Source organism: Eleginops maclovinus, chromosome 21 (assembly GCF_036324505.1).
Source record: "Eleginops maclovinus isolate JMC-PN-2008 ecotype Puerto Natales chromosome 21, JC_Emac_rtc_rv5, whole genome shotgun sequence".
NCBI lineage: Eukaryota > Metazoa > Chordata > Actinopteri > Perciformes > Eleginopidae > Eleginops > Eleginops maclovinus.
In genome coordinates, this window is record NC_086369.1 from 2,470,127 (window position 1) to 2,483,797 (window position 13,671).

The 13,671-nt window shown below is 44.8% G+C and overlaps 1 protein-coding gene across 3 annotated transcripts; it reads left to right on the forward strand.

Annotated features, from left to right (window-relative positions):
* Positions 1-306: 306 nt before the first annotated feature.
* On the forward strand, positions 307-13,166 carry pan3 (poly(A) specific ribonuclease subunit PAN3). Of its 3 annotated transcripts, none has more exons than XM_063912386.1 (18): positions 307-423; positions 1,808-1,929; positions 2,173-2,245; positions 2,345-2,415; positions 2,579-2,798; positions 2,973-3,190; positions 3,572-3,676; positions 3,765-3,822; positions 4,020-4,181; positions 4,673-4,789; positions 4,873-4,974; positions 6,131-6,296; positions 6,536-6,623; positions 6,749-6,888; positions 7,503-7,632; positions 9,389-9,453; positions 9,617-9,755; positions 10,855-13,166. In XM_063912386.1, exons 2-18 carry the CDS (start codon positions 1,816-1,818, stop codon positions 10,993-10,995), a joined length of 2,109 nt encoding a protein of 702 aa, XP_063768456.1. In that variant the 5' UTR covers positions 307-423; positions 1,808-1,815; the 3' UTR covers positions 10,996-13,166. The 3 variants fall into 3 exon arrangements, with proteins under 3 accessions (XP_063768456.1, XP_063768454.1, XP_063768453.1); XM_063912384.1 differs by having other exon boundaries at positions 347-898; XM_063912383.1 differs by having other exon boundaries at positions 347-898; positions 2,173-2,415.
* The last annotated feature ends 505 nt before the right edge of the window (positions 13,167-13,671 follow it).

Here is a 13,671-nt window from a genome sequence, read left to right on the forward strand (position 1 = left end):
CTTTCTGCACAGACCATCCAGTAAGTGGCTGCACAGTAAGTGTATGTACATTTAGTATTTATAATAGGCTGTGTTGCAACAAGTCACCATGCTTTTATTTGGCAATAATGTCAACACATCTGACGGCTGAAAGCATAGACTCAAAAGCATTTTTAGTTCTGCAAACATGGCTCATTGATCTTCTTTTGCATTCATAATATCACAGTGCTACAAGTTGAATTTGCGACGTGCATTTGCAGCATGTGTAAGCTCTACCCACAATGCAAAGCAATGCTAGCTGGTCCCTAGCCTGACTGCGAGCAAAAACAACAACAGGCTACTTTGCAAAGAAAGCAGCTGCATGGATAGCGACAACAACGACGACCAGGATTTGACGCATGCAGAGATAATTTCTCAAACCAAAAAGCATCTTAGCCTTATAATGTGAGTACTGCTGCGTTTTAACGTTCTTCACCAGCTCCAGTGACATTAATCCGGTCCTTTAAGGGGGAAACTGTGTGCAGGCTAGCAGGCTAAGTGGCTAGCTATCTGCGTCTCTATGTGTGCGAGTCTTCCGGCAGCAGCGGCAGCAGCGGTGCCATGAACAGTGGACTCCCAGCTTCAGCTGCTCCGCTAGGGGTTGCCGGGATACCCAATGTCAAGGTGAAGTTTTGCCGATATTACGCGAAAGACAAAACCTGCTTTTATGGAGAAGAGTGTCAGTTCCTGCACGATGAGCCGTCCATGGGGAGCCTGCCTCTACACGGCGGCGGGAGCCCCGTCCCGCTGTCCATGGCCGGCGGGACGGGGTTTCCCCTCGGTGGACCCGCAGCTGCCTGCCCTGGGGGGACCGGTGTTTCCAAGAAAAGCGAAACTATGGGGCCTGCAGGCACGTCTCTGGAGGGGCAGCTTTTAACCAGTGAGTAACAAGGCCTCACACGGGGCGACTGGCTGCGACTTTACTTTTGGGCCTTGTTGGGCTTTGTTAAAATTGAGCCCGGGGATTCAGTGAGGCCTCTTCACCCCCAAAACAACGTGGGTTACATTTACCCGCAAAACATTATCCAAAGCCTTCAGTGTGTAGCTGGCACATGTTTTGCACTTAGGCTTGCTTATGGATAATGTTAGCTCTGTCTTCAGGTGGTATTTATGTTTTGTAACCAGGTGTAACATTAGCCATGCTGTTCTCACGGAGGAGGCCTGGTGTTTGTGTGTGACAGCTGTGAGTGGGCAGAAACCCGCGACACTACAGCTACTGTAGCTTAGCATTAGCCCAACTAGCGTTTAACCACTTCATCCAACTCTAATGCGTTTGGTTTTGCTTTGCGTCGTCAGTGTTAGTACTTGTCCCGTTGGTTCGTTTCCATTTGGATGAATGATGTTAGTCTGAACTATAGTGTTGATGTGAGGATGTAACTTAAGTTTTTGTTTGCTAACCTTAGCCCACGCTAGCTGTTCACGTTGGTTAAGCGTTGAGTTTCCCAACGTAAACAAACAACAAGTAACTCAAAAACACATGCGACCCAAACGCTCACTACGTCCCATTTAACCTGCAACCATTGAAATCAGCACGTGTTGCAACACGTTTGTTATTAAATGATGCTAAGTGGATATCGCCCTGTGGTAGACCTTAGTAGTGTCTCCCTCTGCAGTTGTAGAAATGTTTACATTTATTTAAAAATGTAAAGCTTTGTGATTGTGGCTTGGCCAACACTTAATAGTGCTGACATTGACACGCATGATTAAACTTTCAATTCTGGTCAAATTATATAAACAACAATTTTGCCTGAGTTACTACTTGCTTAACTTTGGTTTCTGTCATTCACAGTCCCAGGGATGGAGGGTGCTTCTCTGAGCGATGCCAATCTCACCAACTCTTACTTCAGCAGCAGCTTTATCGGGGTCAATGGGTTTGGGAGCCCAGCAGAGACTAAATACTCAATGATGCAGGTAGGAGAGGGGGCTGTACATTGTTTTGTCAGAGTGAAAAAACGGCTTTGAAAGTGTATGTTAGTTTGCTCTCATTGCTGCTTTCCTCGGATAAACCTATGCATGAGTTATTGAGATGTTCTGCATGTAGTTATTTATTTAATAGCTGGTTAAACATCATAACGCACACATTTCTTCATTACATAAGCATGCACATAAGAGTGTGTTCTGTTACACATCTGTTCTTGATGCGGTTGTCTTTAGCGAATGACTACCAGCAGCAGCTCTCCTAGTCTCCTCAACGATGGTGCCAAGACCTTCAGCCACAGCACTCATGGTGAGACTGCGACAGTAATCAGTGAAGCACTGTTTAGTACTCATTCATTGAATATTTGGAGGGCCATTGCCAAACTCTCACACTCTTTGGTCTCCACAGATCCAGTGAACTCCTCGACATCCTCACTGTTCAGTGATTTTGGTGCTCTTAGCATTTCCCAAAGGAGAAAGGTGAGCACACAAGCATCCTTTTCAACACATTGAAGTTATTTCAAAGTGCTTTTAAAGTTTAGTATAGAGGTTTATCTAGGATGCTTTTTATTTTCATCTTTGTCTTTATTGCGTTTAAAAGGATTTGTGTCTTTATTAAAAATGTATTTTCTTTTACCACCAGGCTCCTAACCCAGCAGCAAGTGAGTTCATCCCTAAGGGAGCTCCACGAATGGGCACCATGGCCCAGGCCCCCATGGCTCAGGCCCCCATGGCTCAGGCCCCCATGGCTCAGACCCCCATGGCCCAGGCCCCCATGGCTCAGTCCGCTGTCCCGGCCTTCCCCTCGCCTCTCTTCCCCCATCCTGGCCTCAGCAGCTCCACAGCTGCTGCACTGGCTCCAGGTGAGGGTTTTTTCATAGCATCATTTAGAGACAGATCGCCCTGTTGTCTGCTTTTCTTTCCTTTCTACTTGGCTTAGTTTTGTTTTCCAATCTTTAGCTGGTTTGTTAATTCCCTTCTGTTTACATCTCCACGTGTGCTGCTGTTGAAACAAACTCTCTTGTCTCCAATCATAGGCATGTCTCTGTCTGCGGGGTCGTCTCCTCTTCACTCCCCAAAAATTACACCTCACACCTCACCTGCTCCTCGCCGGCGCAGTCACACCCCAAACCCTGCCAACTACATGGGGCCCACCAGTGCAGCTGACCAGGGCCCTCACATAATCCAGAAAGAGACTGTAGGGGGGACGACCTACTTCTACACCGACAACACCCCTGCTCCGATGTCTGGGATGGTATGTGCTGCCCTTCTCTGTATTTAGGGTAACACCGCCACACTAAAGCTGAGAATAAACTTGAGTACAAAAACATACAAAACTGCATTTAAAACTTCAGGGTGTTTCAGAAGCAGGAGCGTAGACTGATCATGACCCAATCCAATCACCATCATTTAAATAAAAAAGCGACTCATTGCCGCCAATAAGGGGTATGTACCAGTTTAAACTGGTGTTGTATTCATTTTTAGGACTCCTTTAAAACCCTGATTAGAGTTTCGCTCCATCACATTCATTTGCGTAGCGAGGGACTTATCATTTTTTGAGAAAAGAACAACATATGAGCACATAGGTTTTCATTTCTCGATAAATAGGAAGCCGTGCTTTCTGGTTTCTTTGCAGGTGTTTCCTACCTATCATATCTATCCCCCCACTGCGCCCAATGTGGCTTACATGCAGCCGAAAGCCAATGCCCCGTCCTTCTTCATGGCTGATGAACTCCGACAGGTATTTCCCAATCACCCGCCTCGTCTTTCACAAGATATCTTCTCTTATCCGTCATGTCTGATGTGATGTTCTCCTGTTTGTCTTCCAGGAGTTGATAAACAGACATTTAATAACCATGGCCCAGATTGACCACTCGGAGAACCCAGGTAAAGGGTCCACTCTGCAAAATACCATTACTGTGTATATGTGTGAAAACCATTCATATAGGAAATGAATAATCTACTTCCGGTCAAAACAACTGATTGTTTATGTAGACTGTGACCTTCTTTAACATGTTGAATCTGTTTGGTTTCCGTGTGCAAGGCTATTTTTTCTCATCTGAAACCACGTCTGTTTTTGGTAGATGTACCGTCTGAGGTGGACAGCTACCACAGCCTCTTCCCCCTCGAGGCCCTCCCCCCACCAAACCGCATGCAGAAGACCAGCAACTTCAGCTACATCACCTCCTGCTACAAGGCCGTCAACAGCAAGGATGACCTGCCTTACTGCCTGAGAAGGATACATGGTAATAAATGTGGTGCTAACAAGAAATGATCTTTGAAAGAATCCTAACACATGTAATGCTACTGAACTGTTAGAAAGGAAATGCATAAATACCGCAACCAAAATAGCCAGTGTGACAAATGATGTGTATTGACTGTCAAGGCAACCAGGTTACCAAGTAAGTAAGTCAACCAGCTGGCTTTTAACTGGCTTCCAAAGCCAAAGTGTTTCTAAATACATTATATTCAAATGTATATTATAAAGAAAGTTGAAGAGCCCTTACTTTTCCTACTGTCTGCCAGATATTGTCTTTTTGCTCTACAGGTATAAAATGTGTTGCTGGTGTGATCAAAAAGCAAACTATAGCAGGAGCTCTTTTTTTTGTTTTTGATGAGCAATGCAAGACGTGTGATGATTCCTAACTTCCGTTACAATAAACAGGAAATGCATGTGTTGTAAGACATCCAATTAATAACTTCTAATGGTCTTTTTATCTGTTTGAAATGTGTCCAGGTTTCCGCCTTGTTAACACCAAGTGTATGATGCTGGTGGACATGTGGAAGAAGATCCAACACTCAAACTCTGTTACTCTGCGGGAGGTCTTCACCACAAAGGCCTTTGGAGACCACTGTAAGTGTGTAATGTGTAAGGTGCAACAATTGGATAAATAAAGGTGTGATTTATTAGTAACACTGTCCTTTTTCCAACCCCAGCTTTAGTGTTCTCCTATGACTTCCATGCGGGTGCAGAAACCATGTTCAGCAGACACTTCAATGACCCAGCAGCAGACTCGTACTTCACCAAGAGGAAGTGGGGTGAGTTGAGTCTTCCTACCCTTGCACTATTTCCCTGAAATAGACCAAGCATCACCCCTGGGGCTGGATTGGCACACTTCTCGTATTTTCAGTTTGTTTACTTCTTTGCGTATTAGGTTGTCACATAGGTCTTTTTCAGGGTGTGTTTTTAAATATACAATGCCTGCTGTTCAGCTCAAAACCAGCCCTGGATGTCTAAACCTCTAAAACATTATTGTCCGTTATCTGTGAATAACATTTGTCTTGCCTCAAGCTCTTCTGAAACGTACACCCATGTGTTTCTGTATTAGTATTTCTACACAGTTTCCAATTGAAAAGAACAGAACTGGAGGATTTCTAAAATAAGACTCTAGTAGATGTGTTGAATCTTCCAAAAAAAAAATCACTAGATTGGAGTTTTGAGGTATCCTGTTTTGACAGTTGGCCGTTCATGTGTCTGTAAGATAGAGACGTGGGGACTTGGAGGAAACTGTGGGTGAAACTGATCCTAGGGCAGGTGCTGTAAGGCCTACTGGATTGCAGACAAGAGGAAGCAAAACCTCTCAGACTTTGTAGTCTGTAGCTGATAACGAATCATAATGGTTGATTTGTTAAGAATTGCACAGGAAAAAAATACCCCAAATACACGCGATCATGTAGTGGAAATGTCTTTTGCAAGCCTTGAGGTAAACAAACAAATCAGCCGTCTCATATCCTTCTCGGTGTGACATTGAGGTGTGTTTTACGGTACACTTGGTACAGTCCCCTGAGTAACATTACCAAACCCTAGGGTTGTGGTGTGACTGAATACTACAAGCCTCCGTTCTGAGTTGATAGTAAGCATGATTTCCTTTCAAACATTGTTGTTTGTAGAAGAGATAATGTCATTAGTCATTCGACAAAAAGTGAACCTGCAAAAAAAACACTGACTTCTTGGTCAGACAGAAATGTGAAGAAGAGATCCTCTAAGGCTACAGAAGATAATGACTTGTAGTAATAGAGTAAACCAACAGATTAGGTTCGGTTTCGTAAAGGTTAGATTATCAGAAAAAGACGTCTGTTTATTCTACAGAAAAAAGATTGCCAAGGGAGTTAACGACAGTTTGGGGTTTACCTCATAAGTAATGGCTAACACTTCAGCCTCTGTTATCATGATTGAGCATGTCTTTTCGTGCAGGACAACATGAACCTCCCCCGCCTCGGCAGCACGCCGGTCTGCTCCCAGAGTCTCTGATCTGGGCCTACATCGTGCAGCTGAGCTCAGCCCTGCGCACCATCCACACTGCCGGCCTGGCCTGCCGAGTCATGGACCCCAGCAAGATTCTTATTACTGGCAAGACCAGGTACACGCACATTAATACCTCATTCTTCAGCATGGGTATATGAATGCTGTTAATTAGACCCTGGTGCACGGAGCAGCATGCATTTCCTTCAAGCTCAGAAGGTGTAGATATGTTTCTGTAAATGTATTGAAAGCGGAAGAGTCTTTTCAGTTTACGCTTCCTTTTTCCCCAACCTTGTTGCTGTGCACACTCATACTAACACTTGAGCTGTTACTGATAATGCTCTCTTATCTCTGCAGGTTACGGGTGAACTGTGTTGGGGTTTTTGATGTCTTAACTTTTGACAGCAGTCAGACCAATCATCTTGCCCTAATGCCACAGTACCAGGTACTTTTTGGTCAACTACACATGAATATACACCACAGAAGAAGAAGTCATATGTCTGTACTTGATGTCAGCATGTGTGGAGAAGCTCTTTTTGAATTTGGGATTTGTGTGTTTCTGTTGTGTAGCAAGCAGACCTAGTGTCACTGGGCAAGGTGGTCCTGGCGCTGGCATGCAACTCCCTGGCGGGCATTCAAAGGGAGAACCTGCAGAAGGCCATGGAGCTGGTGTCCATCAACTACTCTTCAGACCTCAAGAACCTGATCCTGTAAGAAAGGGAGAGGGGGTGCAGCATGTGGGGAATTGCATAGAATCTCTAATACCCCCACAAACAAATGTCTAAAAGCACACATGGCAGACACTGCTCACCTGACAGCTGTGAGTGCTGACAAAGCCTTACTGTTGTGATGGCTCAGAATGATCGTTTTAGGGGAGTGGCTTTGGAGGGAGGATGCTTTGGTTGTAAACAAGTTGGCAACAATGGGCTGGGTTTCACAGATGTTTTCAGGTAGATTACCCTGCACACATGTTCAATGTTATCTACCAAAGCTTTTACACACACACCCCTGAACACAGTTTGCTGAAATCAACTCCCAGGGTGATTTCATCCTTTCAATGTACTTCTTACATTTTATTTGCCAAGTTTACACCTGATTCTCTCTCCAGGTATACATTCCTGAAGCCTCCCAATCACCCTAAACATTTATAAATGCCAAGTTCAACAAATCCTCACTGGAGACAAGTCTAGAACCGGGTTGGCCAGGCTTTACAATTTCAGTGCTGGTAACATGAAGCTGAACAGATGCTGGGTTTCAAACTTTGTCTCTGGTCCTTGTGTCAAAAAATAAGCCTGAAGGGAGACTAAAGTTTCTGTGTCTGCAGGTATCTGCTGACTGAGCAGTCTCGACCGCGCAGCGTCAATGACATAATGCCAATGATCGGAGCTCGGTTCTACACACAACTGGATGCATCGCAGATGAGGAATGATGTCATTGAGGAGGACCTGGCTAAGGTATGTGAAGGTGTATTTGTTCAGTTTGTGCCTCGCATGCACAGAGCAGATGCCACGAGTGAGAATGCATGATGCAGTCCTCTTGTTGTGGGGCTGATATTCTTGGTAGTGGCCGGAAATGGGCCATGGGTTTGGTGAGCTAAGAGGGAAGTTGTGTGCACACAGGATGTTATATGGTATATTGCTGGCCTTGCAGTCTCGTCTTGTGTTTATCCGCCCCGTGTTAGGGAGGGAATGTGTGAAAAAGCCGACCATCTTTCTTCTTGTTTATGCACTTCCCCTCAACTCTGTGACTCTTTGTACATCCAGAAAATGAGTAGTTTGTGCCAGTGTTTTCACCTGTTTACCATGTGGCAGCTGGCAAGTAGAACAAGGAAACGCCTTTATGCAGAAACATGACTGGGCTACAAAACTAAGTTTGTTGTTCTGGCCAAACCTCCCTGTGATCGGCTGATAACTGTGCTGTTGGGAGAGTGTAACCGTTTCTGGTTTATCATGCAATCTTTGCATAATGCCTCAGCTAAATGTGTATCTGCTTACAGGGAATAGTACACACTGGTGTTTGTGTTCCTGGCAAGATTTTTCTTTTAAACAGCGTGTCAGAAAAACACGACATTTGCATGACTGACTTCCCAGAGGGACACTGATAGACACCTGATTCGTAGCCTGGGGTTATGTTTCACCATCTACTGACCTGTTTGCTTCTTTAATCAACACGGATGTGAGAAGCTGCATACTGCAAGTGGCATTGATTAAATTCATACTCTCATGTTTGTTGAACTTTTGACTGTTTCTCTCATAAATTGAAACAGCAAAGAAGGAAAGCTCCATATTTTAGAGCCTGAAACACCATTCCTGCAGGGAAACGTACGGAGCTATCGGTATGCTATCAATGAACAGATTATCAGAATATGAGGTGGTTCTCCTTTGGTCGATCGATTTTTAAATAAAGCAAAAACATTGTAATTATTCAAATGAGGAGGAAAAGAAGGGACAGGCAGGAGTGAATTAAATCAGCAGAGGTAAAGGGTCATCTATAGGACAACAATATGAGTGAAAACAGCACGTGTGCTTGTGTAAGTGCTCATGTCTAAATATATACCAGCAGATAACCCCCAAACTTTAAGATAAGCAGACTAACAGATTGTTCCAGAAAATATCACAGTTGGTTTTCAGTGATGATGCAGCCTCTACTAGTTACAGTAAGGAGGAAGTCTTTTTCTGTTAAAGGGTCCAGCACCATGTAGGGGAAGAAATTCAGGTGACAGCGGTTTCAGTTCTTCGGGGAGTAGGGTTTATTATTTTAATGGGTCCATTTTAAGGGAGACTCTTCACATGCTCCTTTTTTTGTTTTGGCTTGTTTCAGTTTTTTTTCATCCTTCATCTGCATACCCTCTAGCAAAATCTAAATTACAACAGACTTTAAGTGCCGAGTGTCAGTGAGAATCTGCTTCTGGTTTCTAATCTAAGTTGGACGTTGCTGCAGAATATATTCCTCACTTCGGGCCAAAAAGTCTGGTGCTTCAAGTGTGTTACATTCTCCCCTTGCTCCAAAATCTACCCTTTCTGACAGTCAACTCTTCTGTATATGTTTTCAACAGCTGGTGGGTGAATGGTTTATTACGTGCAACAAAACTACAAGGTCAAATTCTGGTCAAGGACATGTGTTGCCCCCTCCCGTTGTCTCCTCTCTACCCCTTCATCAAACTGTCAAAGACACAACACCGTTTTGTGATTATAAATCCTTGTTTTGCAGGAGGTGCAGAACGGCCGTCTCTTCCGCCTGTTGGCCAAACTGGGCACCATCAACGAGCGACCAGAGTAAGTAGGACTTTTACAAACTTCTGTGTGTGTGTGTGTGTGTGTGTGTGTGTGTGTGTGTGTGTGTGTGTGTGTGTGTGTGTGTGTGTGTGTGTGTGTGTGTGTGTGTGTGTGTGATCTGCGGTTCTGCTACTACCCTGTGACCTTTGGTTGTGTGTCTCAGGTTTCAGAAGGACCCCACGTGGTCAGAGACGGGCGATCGCTACCTGTTGAAGCTTTTCCGGGACCACCTGTTCCACCAGGTGACCGAAGCGGGGACGCCCTGGATCGACCTCAGCCACATCGTCGCCTGCCTCAATAAGGTCAGTCATTTGATAAGCTGACCATTTTAAGGAACTTTACTTAATGTGACTGAAGTGTGCAAACACGCAAAGCCGCCTGTTTTCAGAACAGCTGTTTATGAGTCGCATTACCTGACTAAAGAGATGGCACAACAGGGACGGAAAAAGTAGGTTTATTATTCCTGCGCTTTGCATCTGTTCATGGGCAGAAGCAACGGAAATGCCAACCTAGTTTAGTTTGTTTCTGTGCAACATTTTCTAATAATCAAAACCCACAACAAACTTTGGTCTATGAATCATATCTCAGACCCTAAACCCAATATCCTAAATCAGCCCTTAAAAAATCCCCAAACTGAAGCCCATTGACACATTGGTTTCTCACTTCTGTTGTTCCTCTTTGCGCGGTATAAGTTAGAATCAAATATAAGCTGTGAGGAATTGTACTTCACAAGTCTTAATGTCGCACTCGCTATTAAGTCGACATATTCCTATCTTAGATCATCCGCAGCGCCGCGTGATATCTCTCGCCATCAAAACACTTTCCAAAAATAAGAGCTGCGAGTAAGAATTATTTTATCTGTTTGGTGCAGCAGTCAGTTCAAGTCCCCGAACAGACTTGAAATATGGAAAGTGGACTGCTACTTGGAGAGGTCCCAGTGGTGCTGTGGTGCCCTTGAGTAAGGCACCGGACACCTCCAATCCCCCTCCCCATTGCTCCCCGCTGCACAATAGCTGCCCACTGCTCCTAGTACTAGGATGGGTTAAATGCAGAGGACCAATTTCACTGTGTGTGCTCTGCTGTGTGCATGTATGTGACTAATAAAGAGGGTTTCATCCTCCCATTCTATCTGTTTGGTCCAAGAATGACGGAAAATATTGAAAAAGGATGATATCCCAAAACGCAAAATGAGTTTTCAATCACACAAGATAAATACGTGAGGTGTGAGCGCTGTCTGAATGTCTGGCTTTGGGTTTTTTCCTCTAAGAATGACAAAGCAATTGAATCAAAATATTTGCAATATTGATTTGACAATTATGTAATCAACTAGTGGTTGTAGCTGCGCTTTGAAAATAACAATTTGCTCCCATAAATGTCAATAACTACTCTCTCTGTTGACAGCTGGACGCGGGTGTCCCTGAGAAGATGAGCCTGGTGTCTCGGGATGAGAAGAGCGTCCTGGTCGTGACGTACTCGGACCTGAAGCGCTGTTTCGACAGCACCTTCCAGGAGCTGCAGGCTGCAGCCTCCGGCTCTCTGTAGCGCCCCCTTAGGGCCCGGGATGGGACTGCCCGTACCTGGAGCACACTATTGCACTACAGCGGAGGACCAGGCTCGTGGAGATGACATCAGCATGGCGAAGGCAGCGGGGCGGGGCTTCGTGAACCTCAGTCACATACACTGACCGTGTCCACCAGGAAGGCTTTTTCTAAAGTGTATTTTTTTTAGTTTTCCTAAACCCCGCAGCTGAACAACGTACATCAAAAGGACAAAAAAAACAAACAGAAAAGGACAAATACGGAAGCTGTGACGAACGAGTATGACGACATTTTTTTAGATTTTGGGAACAAAACAAGAACCAGACCACGAGGTTTTGAACATTTTCCGGCTTTTATTGTTTATTTCTACAGTTGGGGTTTATTCTTTCTGAGGAGGATGCACTAAGATTTTAATTTTCTTTGTCTATTTTTTTTATCAATATGTGAGTGGCCTACAGGGTTTAAAGAGAGCTCACGTCACACACGGACACGAACACCAGAGCAGACTAAGAGTTTAAACAAAAAAAAATCCAGCCTTCTATTGACCGACGGGACATACCACTCGAGGCTTTCATGGGGGCGGGATGGCGCCCACCTTTGCCTTGGTTTTGTTTCCCCCCGCGGAAAGGACAAACCACTTGGGTGGGTGGGCTCTTCAAACTGGAAGAATCGATGGATTTGTGACATTTTCATTCAGGAAATAGTGGAACACCATGCCCATATGCGTGGGTGGGCGGGGACGGAATGGGGTTTGAAGGGTTGAAACATGTTTTTCTTTTGGCACTTAGGAAGGGGTGTCTTCTCGTTTTACCGCCTACCAAGAGTTCGTAACATATGCAGCATCCACCTTTGGTTAATGGACGCTCTCGTGACACGAACTGCTCCAGGGTGGGTGGTTTTGGTTTCAGCTGTCCAGCACTTGGTTGTAGCCCATGGGTGGGGCTTCTGTTGAGGTGGAGCCACAGCTGCCTCTTTGTGGAATGTCATTATTTTGTCCCCCCTATGTCCCCTTTCTCTCTCTTACTCTCCCCCTCTTCTTCATGCTTTTATCCCTATCTTCACTTGGCCCCTCCACATTTGAGAGTGACACTTCTTGTGATTTTTCTAGCAGTTTTTTTTCTCCGATATTGTGCAGGAATGCATGATAGGAACTGGGAGGACAATTCGTTTTTTGCCTCAATTAAACTTTATTATTCTGTGGACCAATTCCAGCAGGGGTTTTAGGGGAAGGGCGTAGGAGAGAACAGGGCACCAACCGTTTTTTACGTTTTACTTTTAAAGATCATGATATATAAACATGCTGGAGACGCAGCAGTGGCGCTGGCTCTCACTCTGATGGCTTGGATTTCTCTCAGGATGACAAACAGCTGGAGGGGCCCAATGATTGAATGTGTTTGGCTGTCATTGGCGACCCCCTTTCCAGTCAGATAGATGAGCTAAGGTGGAGTGGGTGGGACGTCTCCAGGCGGAGGTTTAAGGAAGTTACTGGCACTTTGCAGATCATGCTGTGAGGGATTTCATGTTGCCCCTGAGTACGGTTCATATTCCTTTGATGATGTAAATCTCTTTGAATGAAAGTGTCTGAATGAATATGGTGCAAACCTGCGTCACCCTGATAAAGACATCAGTCCAAGCGCTGTCGAACCACTGTTCTTGATTTCTCTGCCTTAGATTGGTTCTCGGTAGCTTTTGACGGGTGTGTACAAACATCAGACTGTAGAAAACCGGGTCTCCTGTATGAAGCACAAGAGACGGATCATGGCGGATGGTGTAAACAGCTTCTTGGCTTTTGACCTTTCAAAGTTGTCATGGAAGTTGATATTCTGTACTTGGGGGTAACACGCCTGCAGTAAGCTGGAAAGATCATGTACTACTTCCTCTGTTTTAGTCAAATTAACCGACACAAACATATTTGGTGAATGTGGTGCTATAGAAAACACAGACACACGCACACACAGCAACTTGGTCCCCACATTGTCGGTGCTCATATCACTATTTTCCACATCAGAACACACACTCCAGTATATGTTAGTGACAAACTTCTCCTCCCCCACATAAACAAAACTACAACAATCACCATCTGAGTATGTTTTACGCCCCTCTTGTGTTCTCTTGTCTCAAATTTTGCAATATTTGTGTGTACAGCAGTATTTTAATAAAGAATACCAAAACTGATGGATGGTATTGTCTTGTCTGAGCTTTTAATATATGATGTAGTTTCTTGATTTTGAAATGTTTTCCCTCTTTGTGTCTTGTGTACTTCCTGTCCTTTAGTTTCCCCCTGGTTGTCTGACTCACCTGTTGCTCCTGTGTTTCTGCTTGCCCTCTCCAGTGGCGTCTTGTGTTCCTTGTCAGTTCGCCGGCGCTCTGTTTGGTCCCCAGTCTTGTCTGCCTGTTCTGGATTCCCCTCGGCTGCCTTCCCGTGTCTCCTAAGTCTTCCCGGTTTGTTTCTAGTTTTGGCTAACCTATCATAGCCTAGTATGTCGAAAAAATGTATTAAGTTGGACGTTGCTGCAGAATATATTCCTCACTTTGGGCCAAAAAGTCTGGTGTTTCAAGTGTGTTACATTCTCCCCTTGCTCCAAAATCTACCCTTTCTGACAGTCAACTCTTCTGTATATGTTTTCAACAGCTGGTGGGTGAATGGTTTATTACGTGCAACAAAACTACAAGGTCAAAT

Excerpts from the sequence above, each read along its gene's own strand:
- pan3 (XM_063912383.1), top strand. The coding sequence starts at position 580 with ATGAACAGTGGACTCCCAGCTTCAGCTGCTCCGCTAGGGGTTGCCGGG. Across the intron at positions 3,823-4,019 it reads TGACCACTCGGAGAACCCAG|ATGTACCGTCTGAGGTGGAC; the intron begins GTAAAGGGTCCA and ends TGTTTTTGGTAG. Across the intron at positions 4,790-4,872 it reads AAAGGCCTTTGGAGACCACT|CTTTAGTGTTCTCCTATGAC; the intron begins GTAAGTGTGTAA and ends TTCCAACCCCAG.